The sequence below is a fragment of the Bipolaris maydis genome (assembly GCF_028858645.1).
Source record: "Bipolaris maydis strain C4 unplaced genomic scaffold PSV08scaffold_4, whole genome shotgun sequence".
NCBI classification, from domain to species: domain Eukaryota; kingdom Fungi; phylum Ascomycota; class Dothideomycetes; order Pleosporales; family Pleosporaceae; genus Bipolaris; species Bipolaris maydis.
Window position 1 is genome coordinate 2,311,309 of NW_027093860.1, and position 19,403 is coordinate 2,330,711.

The 19,403-nt window shown below is 51.9% G+C and overlaps 7 protein-coding genes across 7 annotated transcripts; 3 read left to right on the forward strand and 4 right to left on the reverse strand.

The window, feature by feature from the left end:
• Positions 1 to 578: 578 nt before the first annotated feature.
• Positions 579 to 2,101, reverse strand: PSV08DRAFT_35006 (domain found in IF2B/IF5-domain-containing protein). Its single transcript, XM_014218030.2, has one exon. The coding sequence runs from the start codon at positions 2,020 to 2,022 to the stop codon at positions 775 to 777; it is 1,248 nt and encodes a 415-aa protein (XP_014073505.1). The 5' UTR covers positions 2,023 to 2,101; the 3' UTR covers positions 579 to 774.
• A 1,125-nt stretch (positions 2,102 to 3,226) lies between these two features.
• On the forward strand, positions 3,227 to 5,173 carry PSV08DRAFT_219941 (Hydroxyethylthiazole kinase family-domain-containing protein). Its single transcript, XM_066092158.1, has one exon. The coding sequence runs from the start codon at positions 3,436 to 3,438 to the stop codon at positions 5,098 to 5,100; it is 1,665 nt and encodes a 554-aa protein (XP_065949473.1). The 5' UTR covers positions 3,227 to 3,435; the 3' UTR covers positions 5,101 to 5,173.
• A 204-nt stretch (positions 5,174 to 5,377) lies between these two features.
• Positions 5,378 to 7,550, reverse strand: PSV08DRAFT_360860 (WD40-repeat-containing domain protein; the record flags this gene model as incomplete). Its single annotated transcript, XM_014218028.1, has 2 exons — positions 5,378 to 7,359; positions 7,493 to 7,550. The coding sequence occupies 2 exons, from the start codon at positions 7,548 to 7,550 to the stop codon at positions 5,378 to 5,380; spliced, it is 2,040 nt and encodes a 679-aa protein (XP_014073503.1).
• A 641-nt stretch (positions 7,551 to 8,191) lies between these two features.
• On the forward strand, positions 8,192 to 10,000 carry PSV08DRAFT_219948 (MBOAT, membrane-bound O-acyltransferase family-domain-containing protein; the record flags this gene model as incomplete). The annotated part of the gene is made up of 3 exons (XM_014218027.2): positions 8,192 to 8,480; positions 8,531 to 8,571; positions 8,619 to 10,000. The coding sequence occupies 3 exons, from the start codon at positions 8,192 to 8,194 to the stop codon at positions 9,864 to 9,866; spliced, it is 1,578 nt and encodes a 525-aa protein (XP_014073502.1). The 3' UTR covers positions 9,867 to 10,000.
• PSV08DRAFT_360862 (putative death-receptor fusion protein-domain-containing protein) lies at positions 9,964 to 15,338 on the reverse strand (the record flags this gene model as incomplete). Its single annotated transcript, XM_014218026.1, has 7 exons — positions 9,964 to 11,679; positions 11,729 to 12,246; positions 12,296 to 12,609; positions 12,663 to 12,891; positions 12,937 to 14,182; positions 14,246 to 15,150; positions 15,214 to 15,338. 7 exons carry the CDS (start codon positions 15,336 to 15,338, stop codon positions 10,025 to 10,027), a joined length of 4,992 nt encoding a protein of 1,663 aa, XP_014073501.1. The 3' UTR covers positions 9,964 to 10,024.
• A 721-nt stretch (positions 15,339 to 16,059) lies between these two features.
• PSV08DRAFT_176216 (uncharacterized protein) lies at positions 16,060 to 17,817 on the forward strand (the record flags this gene model as incomplete). Its single annotated transcript, XM_014217975.1, has 1 exon — positions 16,060 to 17,817. The coding sequence occupies one exon, from the start codon at positions 16,060 to 16,062 to the stop codon at positions 17,815 to 17,817; it is 1,758 nt and encodes a 585-aa protein (XP_014073450.1).
• A 249-nt stretch (positions 17,818 to 18,066) lies between these two features.
• Positions 18,067 to 18,819, reverse strand: PSV08DRAFT_387706 (uncharacterized protein; the record flags this gene model as incomplete). Its single annotated transcript, XM_014218025.2, has 2 exons — positions 18,067 to 18,327; positions 18,469 to 18,819. 2 exons carry the CDS (start codon positions 18,817 to 18,819, stop codon positions 18,112 to 18,114), a joined length of 567 nt encoding a protein of 188 aa, XP_014073500.1. The 3' UTR covers positions 18,067 to 18,111.
• Between the last annotated feature and the right edge of the window lie 584 nt (positions 18,820 to 19,403).

The window sequence follows — 19,403 nt, forward strand, 5'->3', positions numbered from 1 at the left end:
ACCATGGAGCGGTGGATTGAAAAAAAGGCGTTCTTGGCCGGGATCCAGAGCATGGAACCCCCACTTGTCCTTGCCTCTGTGGGGCAAAACCTCGGAGACTAAGCTCCCAGCGGGTGGACATGGACCGTGTGGGAGCTGAGGACGTGCTCGACGCGGTGGTGCCCTGTGGCACTAAGAGTAGGCGAGGTCCGATGCTTGCTTTTTTTCCCGCTCTCTCTCTTTCTGGGTGCCGCTATCCTGCATGGCAGAGGGCAGAGGGTGGGTGGTGAAGGAGTGTCAGTGGAACAGCAAAAGAAGCTACAAGCCGTGAATGGCAGGGAGCAAGCGAGGATTGATCATAGAGTGGGGGCGGGCATGCAGGTGCGCGCCATGTTCTCATTGACTAGGTGTAGCACGGGCTATGGCTCGGATGGCGTTTCTACACATGCACGCAGAGACTTCGCCGTGTGCCCAGCGTGGGCCCGAGCACCTGGTGGAAGGAATTGACTACGGCACGGTAGTGGGGCACAGGTGCACTCAAGTAGGTACACATGTAAGTAAACGGCAATGCACGGCCGTGAAGCGAAGTGTTGCGAAAATCAAGGTTTTCTTCTTCTAATGATTGGCTAGGCAGAGTAGAGTAAAGTAGAGAGAGAATACAGCATCGTCTTCAACTAAAACCAAGCAATGTCAAACTAGGAACAAATCGACACAAGAAGCAATGCAGAGGTAGAGACAGTAGGCGGTCGGCTAATCCACACACTCTCACCATGCACGGTTGTAAGCATAACCGTTCTAGTCAGAGTCCTCCTCCTCACTCTCTTCCTGCTCAAGCCAGTTCTTGAACTGCTCGGCCGACTTGCGAACAGTCTTGCTGACCTTGAGGTCAACATACCTCTTGCTGGCCTTGGAGCACCACGTCTGGAGCTGCTCCTCAGACACGAGGTCATTCTCGTACACCTTGAGCAGGATGGCAGATACCTGAGGGATGAGCTCAGGCTTGTCAATGCCCACAAAGCGCTCGATACCGCCAAGGAAAGCCTTCTCGTGCTTGTCCGACGTGATCATCTTCTTGAGCATCGGAGCGCGTGCGTCAATCTGCTTGACAATCTTCTCTGTGAACAGAGTCTGGGGGATGACGGTAAGGGTGCGGTGCTTGGTCTCGATGCCGAGCTCCTTGGCCTTGATGTAGATGTCGACGTTGTCGAGGTTCTCTACGCCGCCCTTCTCTGCGCCCGTGTCGATGATCCACTTGCCAAAAGTGTCGTAGTTGGATCCACCCTCTTCGTCCTCCTCAATGACGAGAGCGCGCTTGAGGTCGTCGGGAAGATCCTGGGCACGGGCCCTGATGGCCGCCTCAGACGTGTCAATGGACCACTCGACCTCCTTGGCATCCTCTTCCTCAATCTCCTTGGCGCCCTCGTTGATCTGGCGAGTGAGCTCGTCGTCACTGCCAGCCTCGAGGGCAAGGTCGCCGTCGTCACCATTCTCCTCTGCGCTGTCACCAGGGCTGCCGTTGTCGGGCGAGCCGGCCTCGCCACGAGCCTCAGCCTCCTTGCGGGCACGGCGCTCGGCCTTCTTGCTAGACTTGTCCTTTTTGCCCTTCTTGGGCTCATTCTTGAGAATGAAGGAGCTGAGCTTGAGACGAGGGTCAACTTCGGAAATCTTTCCGCACGCCTTGCAGTCGAGCGTGATGTTGCCATCCTTGATGTGGACGTCGGTTTCGGGGTTCTTGCATTTCTTGCAGAGGACGAACTTGGAGATGAAGCCGTCGAGGTAGTCCTGCAGCTTGCTGGCGTCATGGGCGCCGTTGATGATCCATCGGTCGTCGTTGGGGCTGGTGTTTGTCTGGGCCCCAAGTTCGAAACCAAAGTACTTGATGACGTGAGCAGGGGGGCGGGCGAGTGAGCCAGCGACGCTGCTCAGGTTGACAATGACAGTCTTGATGCCGTTGCCCTTGCCCTCAATCTTGGACTGGATACGTTCCATCTTGTAGCGGTAGAAGGGGTCGGTGACATCGCGGCGAATGTTGACGGTAGCCATGGTGACGGTGGTGCGGGGAACAGGAGGGTGAGGTTGTTACTGGTAGTGCAGCGTGCGGACAGACAAGGTCGGGTCGGGTATGTTGACGAGGGCCGAAAGAGACATGCGCAAATGCAGGCTCTGGGATAGTAGGGGTGGTGGAGAGGCGCGACTCGGGGTCAGGAGGGGCAGTGGATTAGCCGTTGGTCTGGTGTATAGTACTGCTTGGTATCCGCATACAGCGAAATTTTTGCAGTTTGGGGGGAGGTTCGACTCGGAAGGCGTAGCGTTGGCGCGAATACATATACTCCTGATGTCGCTGGCAACTCTGAGGAGCGGGTTGTGCGTGTGGCCTCGAGGCGTGGGGTGGTGGTGGTGGCGGCTAGGGCAAGTCGCGGGAGGGCGACAAGCAGGCGGGTGAGGGGGGTTTGAGAGTGTTGTGCTCTTGATGCCCGTGGGGAGGCAGTGGCGTGGATTGACGGATGCGGTGGATGGATTTTTGGGCGGTGCAAAGGGTGAGTGTGCGTGTGGGAGCGAGTCGTGGGTGGTCAAGAGAAGTTATATGGGGACGGCGGAGGTTAGTTTTTCGACTTTGCCGAGCCACACTAGCACAATCCGCCCTACCAAACCGCCCACAGCCCTCCCGCCGCCCACAGCCTTGCATTGCACGTTTTTTTTTCTGCATGTTCACGCGGGTGCCAGGCATTGATGCTGCAGGACAGACGTGTTTGCTGCCATAGCAAGAGGCAGCCCGGTGTCGTGTATACTACGCACATGGAGTATGGAGGCAGCCATCCGACACGCAGCCGTTGGGGCCAAACGAGAAAGCAGACCATATTGCCAGGCATTTGTTTCAGCAAGCCGCTCCTGCATGAAGCCGGCCGACAGCGACAAAGACGCCTACACCTATACCTCAGTAGTCTGCCGCTCAAACATTTTCTGCCTCTGTAGCCTGGTTGCTGACCACCGGCACCAGCAGCGGAATGTGGTGGCGAAGAGAACACGTTTCCAAGCCACCGTTCTCCACTCTCAACCATCAGCCATGGCCGGCCAGAATTCCGTGATGGCAGCCGACACACGTGTATGAAGTATGTATTCACTCGTGTACTGTACTACATATAGGTTGCGAGGCCCGTTGCCAATCATCGTCGACATGTGCTTTTTTCAGCGAGGGGCACTGTGGCTGGGCCCCGCACAGCAATCTCAGAGCACTCACACTCACACTGCACACCTGCACCCGCACAAATACCGTGCACGTACCTACATGGCAAACGTGTGCTGCTGAAGACATTGTTGCTTCTTCCCCAGCCAATTGAAGGCCTGCGCCGAACCCGTCTCGATTGCGTCATCTCCGATAGCGTCTTCCAACGTCTTGACCTTGCATGCTGGGGTCACATTTGTTTTGGAGTCCCCAACGTACGTAGGACGGAAAAGATGAGCGGCCAAGAAGTAGACTACAGCCTCTATCTCGTGACTGACTCCACAGAAGCCATCCTCGGCTCCCGCAACTTGGTTGATGTTGTTGAGCACGCTTTAGTCGGCGGTGTCACCATTGTTCAGTACAGAGACAAGACTTCTGACACCGGCCTCCTTATCTCGACAGCAAAAGCCCTGCATCAAAGATGCAAAGCACACGGAATTCCCCTTGTTATAAACGACCGTGTTGACGTCGCATTGGCCGTCGGTTGTGAGGGTGTACATCTGGGGCAGGATGACATGAACGTAGTCGAAGCCCGCCGTATCCTGGGCAAAGACAAGATCATCGGCGCCACCGTCTCTTCCGTCCAAGAGGCTCGGGTTGCCGTTGAACGGGGAGCAGATTATTTAGGCATTGGCACTCTATACGCCACAAACACAAAGAAGAACACCAAGGAAATAATCGGCATTCCTGGTATCCGCAAGATACTGAGATACCTTGACCAAGGGAGCGAAGCAGAGAAGAACGTCAAGACAGTGTGCATCGGTGGAGTGAACGCCTCGAATGTGCAGCGCATAACTCACCAACTTCTCGCTCCAACGCCTATCCAACCCAACCCCAAAACCATTGACGGCGTTGCTGTAGTATCAGCCATAGTCGGAGCCTCTGACCCCAAAGCTGCCTCGCAAAGCCTATTGAAGCTTATCAAATCCCCTCCACCGTTCAAGCTCAAGTCGACCGAGCCACGCTTTTGGCACGAAAAGGATGAAGACGAGATTACGTCTCTCCTAGCCCAAGCGGTCAGAGGCACACAAAGGGTCAAGCAGCTAGGCCCATTGTCCCACAACATGACCAACCTCGTTGTCCAAAACTTTGCCGCCAACGTTGCCCTCTCCATTGGCGCCTCGCCCATTATGGCAAACTATGGCGAGGAAGCCCACGACCTATCCCAACTCGGCGGTGCCTTGGTCGTAAATATGGGCACCGTCACCCCCGACGGCATCCTCAACTACCAAAAAGCCATATCCGCATACAACGCCGCCGGCAGCTCCGTTGTCCTCGATCCTGTAGGCGCAGGCGCAACATCCGTCCGGCGCACCGCCCTCTCCACCCTCATGGGTACCGGGTACTTCGACCTGATCAAAGGAAACGAAAAGGAGATTCTAGCCGTAGCGCGTGCATCCGGGTACACGGTGACGGATAGCTCGCAGCAACGCGGTGTAGACAGCGGTGCCTCGCTCTTCTCGCTAGCCCAAAAGGCATACATCGTCCAGCGCCTTGCGGCTCGCGAGCGCAACCTCGTCCTCATGACAGGTGCGACAGATGTAGTTTCCGACGGCATACGCACATATGCCATTGCGAATGGACACGAGTATCTCGGTCGAATCACGGGCAGTGGGTGTACACTGGGTACCACGCTATCCGCCTACCTCGCTGCTAATCCTGAAGATAAGCTTCACGCTGCTGTGGCTGCCATTTTGCATTACGAAATTGCGGCTCAGATTGCTGCTGGGCGACAAGATGTCAGCGGCCCTGGCACCTTTGTACCTGCCTTTTTGGATGAGCTATGGAATTTTGGCGAGGCGGTTGTAAAAGGTGGGGGCGACGCCTTGCTGCGGGAAAAAGCAAAGGTGCAGTGTCTCAAGGATATACCGGATGCGGGGTTGTTGAAGGACTTGTGAGGAAAAGTAAAGGGTTGTTTGTATATCCCATTAGAGGAAAAGCACAAGGAATAAAAGTGTCGATTACTCATGCACCCACTTTTGTTCCCTCTCTCTCTTCTCAAGAGTTCCTCATCATGAAAGAGAATGAAAGAGAGGGAGAAGAAGGAGAGAAAGAAAAAAACGCCAAAGATACTGCTTTCGTAACACTGAATTCTTCGCGTAATCTTGACTTCGTACACTTGGACAATTGGTAGCTAGACTCCCTCGCAACACCCAGACTTAGACGTTTAAAAGACTATCTCGCCTTCCTATACCTCCCCTGACTCATCTCTGCTTTCAATGCATCCTGCTGATCTGGCAATGGTGCTCTCTTCCTTACCAGGCCATCACTGCCTCCTGTACCACCTTGCCCACCTCCACCCCCAAATCCTTGCTGCTGCTGCTGCTGCTGCTGTTGTTGTTGTTGTTGTTGCGGCTGTTGCACTGGAAGTTGACCAGGCCATCCCGGCGGCGGCGCAGCATTGCCCAATCCACCAGGAGGCGGTGGAGGCGGAAAGCCAGGGAAACCAGGGGGAGGCATGCCATGGGGAAGAGGCGGCATACCCGGCGGCATTCCCTGTGGGAAACCAGGGAAATTCGGGGGTGGAGGAAACGGAGGAGCAGCAGCGTTTCCGCCATGAGGTGGAGGCGGACCGTGACCGTGGGGGAGCGGAGGGGGCGGCAGAGAGCCAGAGGCAATGAGTTGGGCAATGTGAGATGGGTCCATGCCTGAGAAGGGAGGAGGAATAGGTGCCCCGCTTGCGTTTGGTTGGGGCGGGAAGGGTATTCCTGCCGGTGGAGGTGGTGGCGGAGGAGGATGGATAGAATGTTGGCTTGCACCGCCAATGCCTGGGAGAGCGCTTGAAGTGCCATCTGGTGGTGCAGAGAGTCCTGGAAGTGAGAGACCTGGGGGCAGGAAGGGCGCACTGGCCATGTTCCTAGATGGGAGTTTCTGGTCAACCAGACCCTCTGCTTCATCCTCCGCTTCCTGTTCTTCTTCTTCCATCTTCTGTCGTCGGCCTTGGCTGCGGTCAAAAGTACCCTGGGCTTCTGCTGCGGCTTGCCCAATGTGGTACCGGTCGTTGATGTAGTTTGTATCGCCAGGCCGGGGGCGTGTCCAAAAACGAGTGACGCGGTCATTGGAGCCAGATGCGAGGATATGACCGAGCGGATGCCAGTCCATGGTCCAGACTGTAAAGTCGTGAGCGTATTGCAGGCTGTGTGCGGGATATATAGTTTGCGAAGGGGCGTTTTGTGAGTCTGCAGCATCGTAGGGTGATATTGACGGCGCAACGCCTGGGGGAGGGTTCTGCTCGTCGAGGAGGTAATGATGAATGCTGCCATCTACACCTCCCGTAGACAACAGGTTCTTGTGCATGGGGTGCCACGCCATTGTAATGATATCTTTCTCGTGGCCCTTGAGCAGTAAGACATCGCGCATCATTCGGATATCAAAGATGCGGGCGGTGTGATCACGGGCGCAGGTTGCTAGCATGTTTCCTTGGACAGGCTCGAACATGGTTTTTGATATTGGGTTTTTATGTCCATGAAGTGTCGTCAGACAGCGGCCTGTCCGCGGATCCCAGAACTTGACCTGGTGATCCTTTGATCCCGATACTAGCAGCCCCTTGTGCGGATGCCAGTCGACCGACTTGACTTCCCATCCATGTCCTGTCAGCGTCGACTCTTCGGTACTTGACGCAAAGTCCCAGATCTTCAGTGTGGTATCGTCGGCGCATGTAACAAACTTGGAGTCAGTGGGGGCTATTGCGAGCCCCCGCACAGCCTCTGTGTGCGCCTGTATCTCCTTGACATTGTTAAAGTTGGTCTGCCAATACTTGACGACTCCGGTCTGGTCTGCAGACAGCAGCCAGTCGTCGGTAGAGGTGTACTCGACGGCGCGAATGGCCGCCTCGTGAGCCTGCATGATGGTCTCAAAGTTGAAGCCCATGCCATTCCACAGCGTGAACTCGCCGCTAGTCGAGCCGGTGAGCAGGCGTCGACCCTCTGGCGTCCACTTGACTACGTTGATGGGATGCTTTACTTTGTTGAGTGACGAATGTACCGCCTTTGCAGGTATGGATTCGGCAGCACTGGCGATGCGCGCTGCAGGAGGCTGCATATCGACAATGTAGCTTGCACTCGGCCGCTCCACCTCTGGCCTGGGCACGTTCTTGTACCGTGGGCGCCGATTGCGCATCCATTGCACCGTTGTCGAGCCATAGTCAGTAACGGCACCTGCAGACTCGAGTCAGCTCCCAAGGCCAATAATCGCCATGTCGCGAGTACGACACAAAAAGTGAAGTGCATGATGAATAGAGAGAGCATCGACTGGGATTGAGGGTCAGGCATGCGCAGTGGTGATACTCACGTTTCGGTCGGGGACGCAGGCCGCCTTCGAATTCGGGGCGATGGTACTCGCGCTCCATGCTGGCTGCTGCTGCCAGACAACCTTGACTAGCTGGTGCGCATGGACAAGGGGATCACAGCAAAGAGCGGCGACAAGGAAGCGAGGGGATTGGTGGCGATGGGCCAGCTGCGGTTGTATGTAGAGCACGGAAAGAGTATGTACGTAAGTCGTAGTAGTACAGTGCAGCGCGTGCTTTGTCGCGTCCTACGCCCGCCAAGCCACAGAGCCACAGAGGCACAAGACACAAGCCACATTACGCCACACGAGGCGCGTGCATGGGGCAAGCCACCATCCAACGGTCCTACCCATGTCCTACCAAGAACTAATCCCCTACCCACTAGGATGTGGGCGAGGTGCATCAACGTGCATCCCCCCGCTTGGCCATCTCCCAACAGAAATTCAGACGGGCCTTCGTATCTCTCAGCAGCCCAGAATGCAGAGACCGAGGGTGGCCGTCATGGCGGGCTTGTCCCAGCTGCTGAGCATACAAATCCATCTCGCCCGCCACAGCCCACGCTCAAACAAGCCTCTTCCCGCCCTTGTGCTTGCCGCACCTTTCCCCAAGCCCCAGTCGCTACTACCACCCTGAGCCATTGCGCTCTGGGCACAAGTCGCCTTGCCTTATTTAACACTACGATTAAGTCGCCTTGCCCTCCCATCATGACGACAATCACCCAGATGGCCTCCTCTTCTGCCATTGACGCCTCTCCTTTCCCCCCTGCCGCCAACACTGCCGTCTTCCGGGGAAAGGACGCCTCCGAATCCGCGACTCCTACTGCGACCACCACCACAACTACCACCACCAACAAAACCACCAAACTCGCCCGCGACACAAAATATCGCCATGTCTTTGCTACACACGCTCTGACGCGCACCTCGTGCCTGAGCCACGATGCAGACAAGAGTCCCAGTTTTGTCGGCTTCAGGAATCTCATGATCCTGGTGCTCAGTACGCATTCCCTAACCCTAACCACTCTCGCCCACGGCTAACAGGACCAGTCGTGTCCAACTTGCGATTGATGATTGTGAACCTACAAAAGGTGCGTCTCCGCTATGCATTCGTCTTTGGCCATGCTAACCTGACTAGTATGGTGTCCTCATATGCCTCTCTTGTCACGACTACAGCCGCTCCGACGTCATCACCGGCCTGCTCCTCTACCTCCTCGTTCCTGCCCACCTGTTCGTCACATACCTCATCGAACTGGCCGCTGCCTGGCAGGCCAACCGAGCGCACACCCGCGTCGCCGGGGAGCATGATAACGATTGTCCCACCAAGTACGCAGCAGCACTGCGCAGCTTCAACCTGACCTGGTACATGATAGCCTTCTTCCACAGCGTTAATGCTGTCGCAAATCTCTACATTGCCACAAAGTATGTCTACTACGACATCTACCACCCGGGAATTGGCACGCTATGCGAGATGCACGCCGTCATCGTCTTCTTGAAGTGCGCTTCATACGCACTCACGAACCGCGACCTGCGCCATGCCTACCTCCACCCAAAACAGGCCGATCCGCTTCCTGAGCTATACAATACGTGCCCATACCCACAAAACATCAACATGAAGAACCTCTGCTACTTTTGGTGGGCTCCGACTCTTGTCTACCAGCCTGTTTATCCCCGAACGGACAAAGTACGCTGGGACTTTGTCTTCAAGCGATTGCTCGAGGTGGCGGGCCTCAGCATCGTCATCTGGATTGCCTCGGCTCAGTACGCTGCGCCACTGCTGCAAAACTCCCTCGACAAGGTCCTTACCCTCAACTTCACTTCTATCGTCGAGCGCGTTATGAAGCTCTCCACCATCTCCGTATTTTGCTGGCTCTGCGGCTTCTTTGCTCTCTTCCAGTCGGCACTCAATGCCCTTGCTGAAGTAATGCGTTTTGGCGACCGGGAATTCTATGGCGACTGGTGGAACGTGTCGTCTATTCGCACTTACTGGACGACCTGGAACAAACCGGTGACAAATTTCATGCGTCGGCACATCTACTCTCCTTTAGTCGGTCGTGGTATCCCCCCTCCTGTGGCTCAGATTCTTGTCTTCTTCTTTTCTGGTGTACTTCATGAGCTGCTTGTCGGAGTGCCCACGCATAACATCATTGGTGTGGCATTTGCGGGCATGATGATCCAGATTCCACTCATTGCGCTCACCGACGTCATCCAGAAGATTAGGTGCATTCAAGGCAAGGTCGCAGGCAACATGATCTTCTGGGTCAGTTTTTGTCTTGTTGGACAGCCGCTCGCTGCCTTGCTCTATTTCTTTGCATGGCAGGCCAAATATGGGAGTGTGAGCCGGCAAGTCAGCGATAGTCCCATCAACATGTTTTATCGGCGGTAACAACCTTGCGTGACAATTTCATCGTCTCAAACCTTTTTTTTGGAGAATACCGTCGCTTCTCTTCTAGCCAATTGTTCACATGTTGTTGATCATTTTGACAATCAACTCTTTACTTCATTCTATCTCTGGTCTGGAAAACATGGCCCAAATTGTGCACTTCATACTTCGTCCAGGCTCTCCTTGATTTTGCGCAGTATCCGCAAGACCTCCTTCTCCACTACTTTTTCCATCCTTTCAACCCACAAACCATGAACGCCCTTGCTCTTTGCCACATGCAAAAACTTGCCCAGCGCCATCATCACATCGCTCTTTGTCTTCGCGTCACCCCACCCTATGACTACCTCGGCCCCGCAAAAGATTCGCATCCCCAGCGTAAAGACTTCGGCTTTTGAACTCCATCCTAACGCACCATCCTCTTCCTTAGTCGCAGTTTCTGTGAGCACAGCCAAACCATCCGCCACCCATTTCGCCAGTCCTGCCTTCAACGCCAAAGAGACACACGAAGCAGGCAGGTGAAGTAACACACGCGACCAAAGTAGCACATCCAAAACATCATCCTTGTACAAATTCTGCTTCTCTTGTGCAAATAACGCCATGTCTTCTTGTCTCTCTCGCGCAAATGTCTCCACAAAAGGCGTGGAGAAGAGTGCTTCTGCCGTAGTAGTAGTATTTGCCAGACGGTACAGAGCCTGGGTAGCCAGGACGCCTCCCGATGTCGATGTCGATGCTGATATCGATGATGAGTGGAAAGTATGGCATGTAAACAGCGCTAGACGATAACTGCTCAGTATCGGCACGGTGTCTTTGCACAACGACGTCGTGTACCCCTGAGCGCGAAGCAGATTCCCTGTTGTGCTCGCCGCTAGATCACGGATTTCGTCATCGTCATCATTGAGGAGGTCATAGAGAACCAGACTGAGACTCAGGAGCAAAGCGCGTGTCGAGTTTGATATGGGGCGTGCGGCTAGAGTGGAGTGTAGTGCATGCAGAGACTGTACTGCAGCGAAGCGTGTGTCAAAGGGATTCGTGTCAATGATTGTCCTGCGAAGAATACGGATCCATCGTGACATTGCGGATAGAACATCTTTGCGTTGCTCGGGTAGAGAAGCGTATGCGTGGTCGAGGAAGAAAGCGACAAGGTGCAAGCCGCTTTGCATGTTTGACGGCGGTCCCTCGAGACACTGGAATTCTAGCTTAGCCAAGGTGAGTATGATTTGGTCTTGTGTAGTGAGAGAGAAAAATTTGTGGCGGAGGTGTTGTTTGTTTGTGAGGGCCGAAGCCAGGACAAATTGGGCGGCTGAGATTACTTCTGCATCGGTGGCTTCGAGGATGACACGGTGGATGTGGCATAATACCAAGGAGAGTGGGATGGTCAAGCCTTCAAATGGCATAGACTTCATGATGGTGTCTAGTGTGCGTAGAGCGGTTAGACAAGTATCTGGGTCTTGGGCTGCGAGAAGCATCAGAGCGTCGCCAATATTCTGATATTCGTCTGAGACCATGATGCCAAGTGAAGTTTCCCGCATGATTACGCGGTCGATGATGAAGACTTGAGCCAAGGAACTGCGAAATAAATCGTCTCCGTGGTACTCACTAGGTCCGATATTGAATTCAGGACCAATGGAGACGGACCCGGCAAGGTCAGCCCAGCTATCCAGCACCGAGACGGCGTTCGCCTGGCGGAGTATATTCATGCCACACAAGCCGACAACGTCTAAGAAGGCAGATTTGACAAATAGACAATTGCTCGAGGCGTACCATATGTGTGCATTTCTGCAAACCTGTTGCATTACGCTTGCGAAGCAGTCCAAGGCTGTGGATGGTTAGTTTTATTGTAGGACTGAGTGCAAGAGAAAACCCACTAAATTGACTCGAGTTGCGAAGCATCTTTTTCAACAGATACTTCACTACCAGAAGTGTTCCATGCTGTCCATTGTGGCTGGCAGGGGCATTGTCTAGGATGAGACCAAGAGCTTCAGCCCCCTCATTTGGGGAACATAGCGACACATAAGTTCTTGCAGCCATGTCTCGCATGTGCCAATGCGGGCTTGGAATAAGCTCCTTCACCAATTCCTGCATCTTTGAAATATATTCAGGTGGTGGTCTTGCTTGACGCAGAATCTGGAGAGCTGGAAAGACACCTTCGGCGCCGTGAAGATCGAGAGGCGAGCTGCCCGTCTCGGGCGTGTCCATAATCTTCCGGTTTCCATTCGGCTTGAGTAGGTCGAGCAATATTGTGACGAGGCTGGGGTAGTTGTCGTAGGAAAAGCGTGATGTCTTTGCTCGATCGCGTTCTTTCCAATCTTGAGCTTCGTCACTGCCAAGCAACCTCTCTATGAGGGCTTTGAACAGCATTAGACTACAGTTACGAAGAGGCCATCTATAGCAGACGTCAGTATGAAAACCAAATGAAGATTGTACCTTCTTACATAGGTGAGTTGAGTGTTTTCGCGGCCAACTCGAGACCCTGGCCAATGTATGTTTCAGAAGCAACACTGAGCTTCGATGTGGTAAATATCTCCTTGATGCAATTAAGTGCATGTACTTGCGGAAGACGACTCTCTTCAATATTTGCGCTTTGCGCTTCAACCAGTGTCTCTGCAGTAAGATCTTTCATTGCCCGAGGGAAGAGGTTGCCGTTGGTCTGTGGCTCCGCGGCCAAAAGGGCTGACATGGCCGCCGGTATACCTGCAGATCTCCGAGTGATGGCGTCTGACTTGTCTTGGATAGATCGCAGGGTTTCCTGGCATGCGTTAAAATGTATATTTTGGAAGGTCGTACAGTCTCTTCACGTACCTGATACCACGCTTCTGGCAACGCGCGAAGAGAGGGAATACTCGACATTACACAACGACGACAGAAAACTGCAAAGGTCTGGGATACAGTCGAGAAGGCGCCTCGATGCCGCAGCTCCAACAGCTGGGTAAAACATAGCCGCCCTAGCTTTTCAAAGAGCTCTGGTGTTACAAGATCACCTTCTGCATCACCCACAGGGGCCTTTGAAATGATGGTTCTAAGTAAGACACTACAAGATGTTAATGAAACCCCTCAATAGTCACCAATTACTCACCTTGCTTCCTTGAGACCTCTCCATGAGTAACTCAGAATCTCTTTGGTATCCAAGCTTCCCTCATCTTCCAATTCGTCAGGGATGTGTCCTTCTGGTGCATCTGCACATAGGACGTGGTAAACGCAGTTCCATAGGCTCTCGATACTCTCTACAATATCGCCATGAAGACTTTTCCAATTGATAAAAGCACCTGGTGGCATGTCTGATATGAAAGCATAGAAGTCAGGCTGGTCCACTACGTATCTCAATGCCGCAAAGATACCATGTACAGGCTGGCCATCGACAGCCTGGGAAAGGTCCTTATGTGCTATAGCCAATGTTTCCTTGAGCTGCTTCTGGAGATGTTCAAAAATTTGGAATTTTGTAGAGAAACAAGAACTCCCTGGAGTTACTTCTTCGTTCTCTGCAGAGCTGAAGATCATTCCATAGGCTCTAGCAACACCATCCGCTTGGTCAGCTCGTCCGGTCCGGAGCATGATGGTCTCTGCTCGCACGATGAACGGAGGAACTGCTGACATCACATGTCTTTTATCCAATTCCGGTAGGGCTGATAAGCATAGCTGTAGAACTGACACGGCCGCATCGCGAACATCATCAAAGGGGTCTAGTATCAGGTCCAGTAGTGTTCGCACCAGCTTTTTGTTTCCAATCTGAATTCCATGGGCCCAATTCAACTGCCCTTGCGCTGATTTCGAGAGACTATTGTATGGAACACCAGGATCCACGCCTGAACGTAGCACAATGATGAGAGATCTGAGGGCTGTAATGCGACTTTGATAGGATGCGGTTGGGCGCAGCTCCCACTCTAGAAACCGTATATACCACACAACAAACGAAAGTGACTCCAGAAGCGAGTCTTGTTGCTTGGGATGGGAAACGGAGAGACCGGAATCGAATGCTGCTTTTGGAAAAGGCAATCGCGCTTGACCAGCAACTTTGTTTTTCAACATACCCTTCGAAAGAGTGGCTGTGCTTGCCCTTAGGCGGTCGAACAGCTTTTGTGTATATCCATGTACCTCTCTTCGAAAGTTGGCGTCTGTATCGGTATGTAGGTGGATGAGATTATGTTTCAATGCTTGAAAGACGCTGCTGCTGACAACTCTTGTGACAGAGGTCGAGTAGATTGAAAGAAACATCCCAGCAAGCCTGACTTCAGGCTCGGGATCAGCCATCCATTTGCCTGCGATGTTGTCAGGCAGATAGACCGCGCCATCGCGGATTTCTATGCTACTCCGCGCTTTGTGATCTAAATAACAAGTAAGAAAATGTCCCAATTCACCAACACCGGATCATGGAGCTGTATTCTTACCGTTATCCTTTACGATGGTGAGCTCTTTACCAGTCGCAATCGCTGCTAGCAAGATTCTAAATTCCATTGGTCCATTGATAGATGAAGTAGGTCTGCTAGGCTCCGATAGTACATCCGGTAGCACACCATCGTGTGGAACGTATGAACCGAAATGAAGGTACGATAGAAACTGAGTGTATTCGGCAATGTTTGGTAGGAAACAGTGAGGGAATACATGGGTCTTGAATTCCTGTATCCGATCCGGCCAATCTCGTAAAGTTTCCGCTACTGGTTCTATCCAAAGCGGCATGTGCTTGCCATTGGCCTCCTGCTTCCAATAGTCTGGAGAGCTGCGAGCCTTTGTGAGGAAGTTCTTGATCAGATGACCTGCAGATAGGGAAGTGTCATGATGAACGACCCAGGCAAGAAAGGATAAAAAAACCATCTGGGAAGTTGCGACATCTCCGGCTGCACCAGATGAGTGCTTTGCCTGTTTTCTGAAAAGATCCACCAGCCCCGATACTGATACCACTTCCTTGAGCAAAAAGTGGGCGAGACCTTGTAAAGCTGGCTTCACTTTGATCCTGTCCTCACGCTCACAAATAATATCCAGAAAACAGGCCGTGGCTTTCTCCCGGAGCTCGATCGTGCGTAGGCTTTGGTCCCTGGTAATGACACTTGTAAGGACTAAGAGCATCTGCCTCATCGACTTGCCTTTTGCGTCGCCGGATCGCTGAAGATAGATGCTGAAGGCTTTCATGAAAATTGAGTCATTTAGAATCTCTTCTCGCACATATTGGCACTTGGAAGTCATGCAATGCTCAATGATTGCACATAGTGCATTCGAGGCGGCCGCACGATGGCTATTCTCCAAATCCGTCAGATCCGCAGTTTCCAGGACTGGGGATAGAATTTTGTGAAGATTTCTAAGACTTCATTAGTCTTGTTCGATACCATCAAAGCAAAGCTCACGGACTTTGCATGCTTACTTCACACCAGCAGCCGCCTCTTCCTCTTCGAAATTAGGCAAGACCTTGGCCACATTTTTTGCCAAATCCCTCAGTGCCTTGTCAGGTACTGGTATTTCGGGGCCTTCGGATACTCCTTGGGTCATTTTTGGAGGAAATGGCCAAAACTCAGCGTCGCAAGTGCATAAGGTTCGATACAATTCATGAGCGTGGTTTCCTTTAAGGGTGTGGGGGTATGATGACTCAGCGGCAAATCCTGCAAATTCGGCAATCGACACTTGATACATACTACATCTACCAGAACGAGTATGCAGGACCCGAAATTGGTTAGCGTGACACACTTATCACCTTCAGAAGCAGTGCCTGACTCAGGATTCTATGTGATTTTCTTGTAATTCCCCTTCCATTTGTTGACCTTTGACTATAAATAGCAACATGCTGGCGGCGGCTCTATTCAATTTCAGGCTTCTGACTCTTAAAAGAGAGAATTGCTAGGATAGAGACATCGATATACGTTCCTTCAAGAGATCTCTCACCTCGTTTGCCTGTCCCTCTTGCAGTAGCTGTAAAACAAGTGTCAAGTTCTGAGCAATTGATATTTTCGGGAGGCCTCACCAAGTGAAGTTGATTTTACCAAGCCTTACCTTCTTTTTAGGGACTCACAAAGTCTAAGCTTTAGCAAGACTTTGCTATCTCTGTGGCAGCTAGTTCTGTGTACTTCATCTATAAGCCCGGTAAGTCCACTGCTACCGAGAGCAGGTATTCTACAAGCCCAGGAATCGAATTGAATCCTTTCGCAAAGTACAGAGAAATCATCAGCACCTCGCAAAACAAGCAGATAAGACTAACTTCCGGAATACTGTTGAGATGCCATCGCGAAATCATCTTTCAGCTTATACCGCTGAAGCAAATGCTGCTACGTCAAGAAAGCGATCGTTGTCAATAGACGCTTCTAGTAGTGCTGTGAAGCGACCGAAGACTAAAGGCGGCTTTGTATTGGATAGCGATGACAGCGATGAAAACGGTGTGAATGAAATGAAGAATCATGTTCGTGTTTCTCCGAGGCCAGCTTCGCCACGAGGCACCCTGCAGACAAAGCCTACTCCAAAATCCCTCCCAACAAAGCAGCTCAATAAGTCTCGTATTCAAGCACTTCTGGGCAGGAATAAAAAATCAGACCAGAGCACACAAAAGGCATCATCATCGAGTCTGGCTCAACAACCTTTGCAACGATCTATGAGTACCGCTACTCATCCGATAGTACCAGTACCTACCAACAGCCCACAAGAAAACCTTGTACCGAAAGAACAGAATGAAAAGGCAAAACTTTCTCAGAAGTCTGGAAAACAGTTTCCTATTTTGAGAGAGATGGGCGTCTTGAAGCAGCTGAACGCTGTAAAACCTAGGAGCAGCGCCCATAAATCCAAGACTACAGGAGAAAAGCCCGCATTTATTCAAAGGGCTCGTCAGACCACTCTTGATAGACAGCTAAACAGCGACTCGAATTCCGAGCAACAAGCTTTTGGAAATTTCGGCAATTTTGGCGCTTTTGAAAAGCCTACACGACTTTCTAAATTAGTACCATCTTCATCGAAGCAACCTTTACCAAAATCAAAGGCTGATTGCATTCCCAGTAGTGCTGGGGATGTCAATAATGTAAGCCCAAAAAAACAGAATATATTTCTGGCCAGCACTGGGATGGATGTAAAGGCTGGTCAGAAAAGTCCAGATTGTGCGCCTGCAACTGGCGTCGTCTCTGAGAGGGTTTCAACAGTAGATGCTAACAAAGTATCCCCGCCGATTGCTCATTTAGGAACCAAAGATACACAAGCAAACAGCAACAAGGCTTTAGATCTCAGTCAATCTTCCGGAATCTCTGCAGATGCAATACCTTACTTTGAGTATTCAATCTCCCAAAAGCAGTGGTACGGTGAGCAAGATGAGAAAGAGGCTTTCATTAGTGAGATAACTGTACGCCCGTTTACTAGTATGCTTGATGCAAATGCACAGGCAGAGAGATATTTCCAGACCACACAACAGTATCCGGGCTACATGACGATTGAGCAGAACAGCAAGCGAGATGAACACGGCTGCATAGTTCTGACTAGTACCATAGCGCCTTTCGAATACCCGAGCAAAAAACACCATACACGGATATATGTCAAACGCGATTACGTTTCTGAGTTGGCAAACCAGACGCCTCATTCCGTTAAGGACGCATCCTTCATATCGGATACTGGCTACATTTTGAGGTTGTTCAAGCTAATCGACTCTGATGACTCCGACACAGAGTCAGGCAGCGACAAAGGCAAGCTTAATGAACCTGTTCGTGTGTACCATCCTCATGGGCGTCCGGAGGTGTACACTACCTTGCAAGGTGCGAACCATGCTGCCAGAAGCCTTCAAATTGAGCTCAGCCATGAAAAGAATCCGACAAGTGCAATGACCAAGAGGTATCAGGAACAGGACTTGAAGAAACTCAACGAGAAGTCACGTGCACTTGAGGCAGCTGGAGAAGGTGAAAATGGGTGCTGGCGCAGTAAGTTCAACGCCTGCGGCTTGGGAGGAGACAAACTTGAGCTGGTGGTGGATAAGGCAGGGATCTGCGGACCGAGGAACATTTGAGGAGCGTGGGTGGAGAGGAGACACCCAGGAAGCGGTATTGCATTGTGGTACTGTACAAAAGAAGGCGAACGGGAATAATTGAGTGTGCTCCCGGTGCGATTCTCATATGGCATCTCATACCTCTTTGAGATTTTGCTATATCAAAAAGACTATAGTAAATCATTTACTCCACATCATTCCATAGTCGGTACAGAAGAGAAGAGAAGAGAAGAGAAAGAAGAATATACAAGCTACATAGCACACCATCCTCTAAAAGTCTTCCTCTACCCGATCTAAGCCACTCAAAGCACCCAGCTAACATTCTCGCCACGCAAGCGTCCAGCTCGCATGCTTGAAATCATACTTCCCGAAATCGCCCTGCACAACCGGTCGAAAATTGACATTCAGGATGCCCGGGTTGCCATCTGACCCCGTGCACCTGGACCACTTGAGATCCGAAGCGCTACTCCGCACTGTAACGTAATCCTTGACGTCTGGTCCCGTACTCATCAAGCCACCTGAGAGAAGACCCTGTTGCGGAGGAAAAAAAAAAGCAGACATTGTCAGTTGTGTTTTTTTCTTTCTTCTTTTCAGAGAACAAGGTAAGTTTACAATCAACTCTTCACGCTACGGGAAAAGAAAAAAGAGAGAAAGGAAAAAAAAAGAACTCACCGTGTCCCCCGCATTCTCGCTCCAGAAAACCTGCGTGAGCGTATTGAGCTCGCTGTTTCCTTTCAACTCGACATTGCCCGCGTAATCTGCCTGCTTGAGCGCAACCTGCCAGCCGGGACTTGCGCCCGAAGACTGAATGTGTACGCCACAATTGCTTGTCGAGTCGCCTTTGAGCTGGGAAAAGGACACGCCAGCCGAGTCACCGAGAATTGTTGTGTCGGACGTTACGGAGCCTGAGTCGTTGGGGCAGCCGGAGCCGGAGAAGACGAGGCGCGTTATTGTTGGGGGAGTGGGGGGTGCGGCGACGGCGAGGAGCGCGAGGCTAAGAAACGGAAGGATGCGGGAGTGCATTTTCTTTTTCCTTTTTTTTTTTTTTACTTTTGGGGTCGGTAGACACGATGAAAAGGGGGGGGGAGAGAGGAAAAAGAAATGATGGTAAAGGCGGTCTGCGAGAGAAGCAAAAGGATGGAAAGAATGAATGTGTCGTCCTTCTGGTATTGCCTAGTATCAAAACTTGATCGTTAAAAAAACTTGCCTTTCTCAATCCTTCTCAGCAACGAAACGACCAACAAACCCATCCTCCTTTATATAATCCCCTTTTCCTTTTCACCCGGAATTCCTCCCCCCTCCTTCACTGCTCAATCTCCGCAATTACTTTATCATCCACTTTACTCTCCTTCCTCCCTGGTAAACTATAAAGAAAGAAAGAAAAAAAATCCCGTCTCTGCATATCCATCCACTCAAGTTGTGACAATGTTCTCCCGCCACCGCCTATAGAGCCATTCCCCCCGCCCTCTAATATAACGCTCCGTGTGTTGCGCTCTGGCCCACGTCCTATCCGGCCCTTACGAGCATTTATCCAAATTAAGCGAGCGGACGGAGTAGCCAATCAGCGTTGCGGTGGCGCCTGTGTACCGTGACAACGTTTGTATAGT

Coding starts and splice junctions, on each gene's coding strand:
- PSV08DRAFT_35006 (XM_014218030.2), bottom strand. CDS start 2,022: ATGGCTACCGTCAACATTCGCCGCGATGTCACCGACCCCTTCTACCGC.
- PSV08DRAFT_219941 (XM_066092158.1), top strand. CDS start 3,436: ATGAGCGGCCAAGAAGTAGACTACAGCCTCTATCTCGTGACTGACTCC.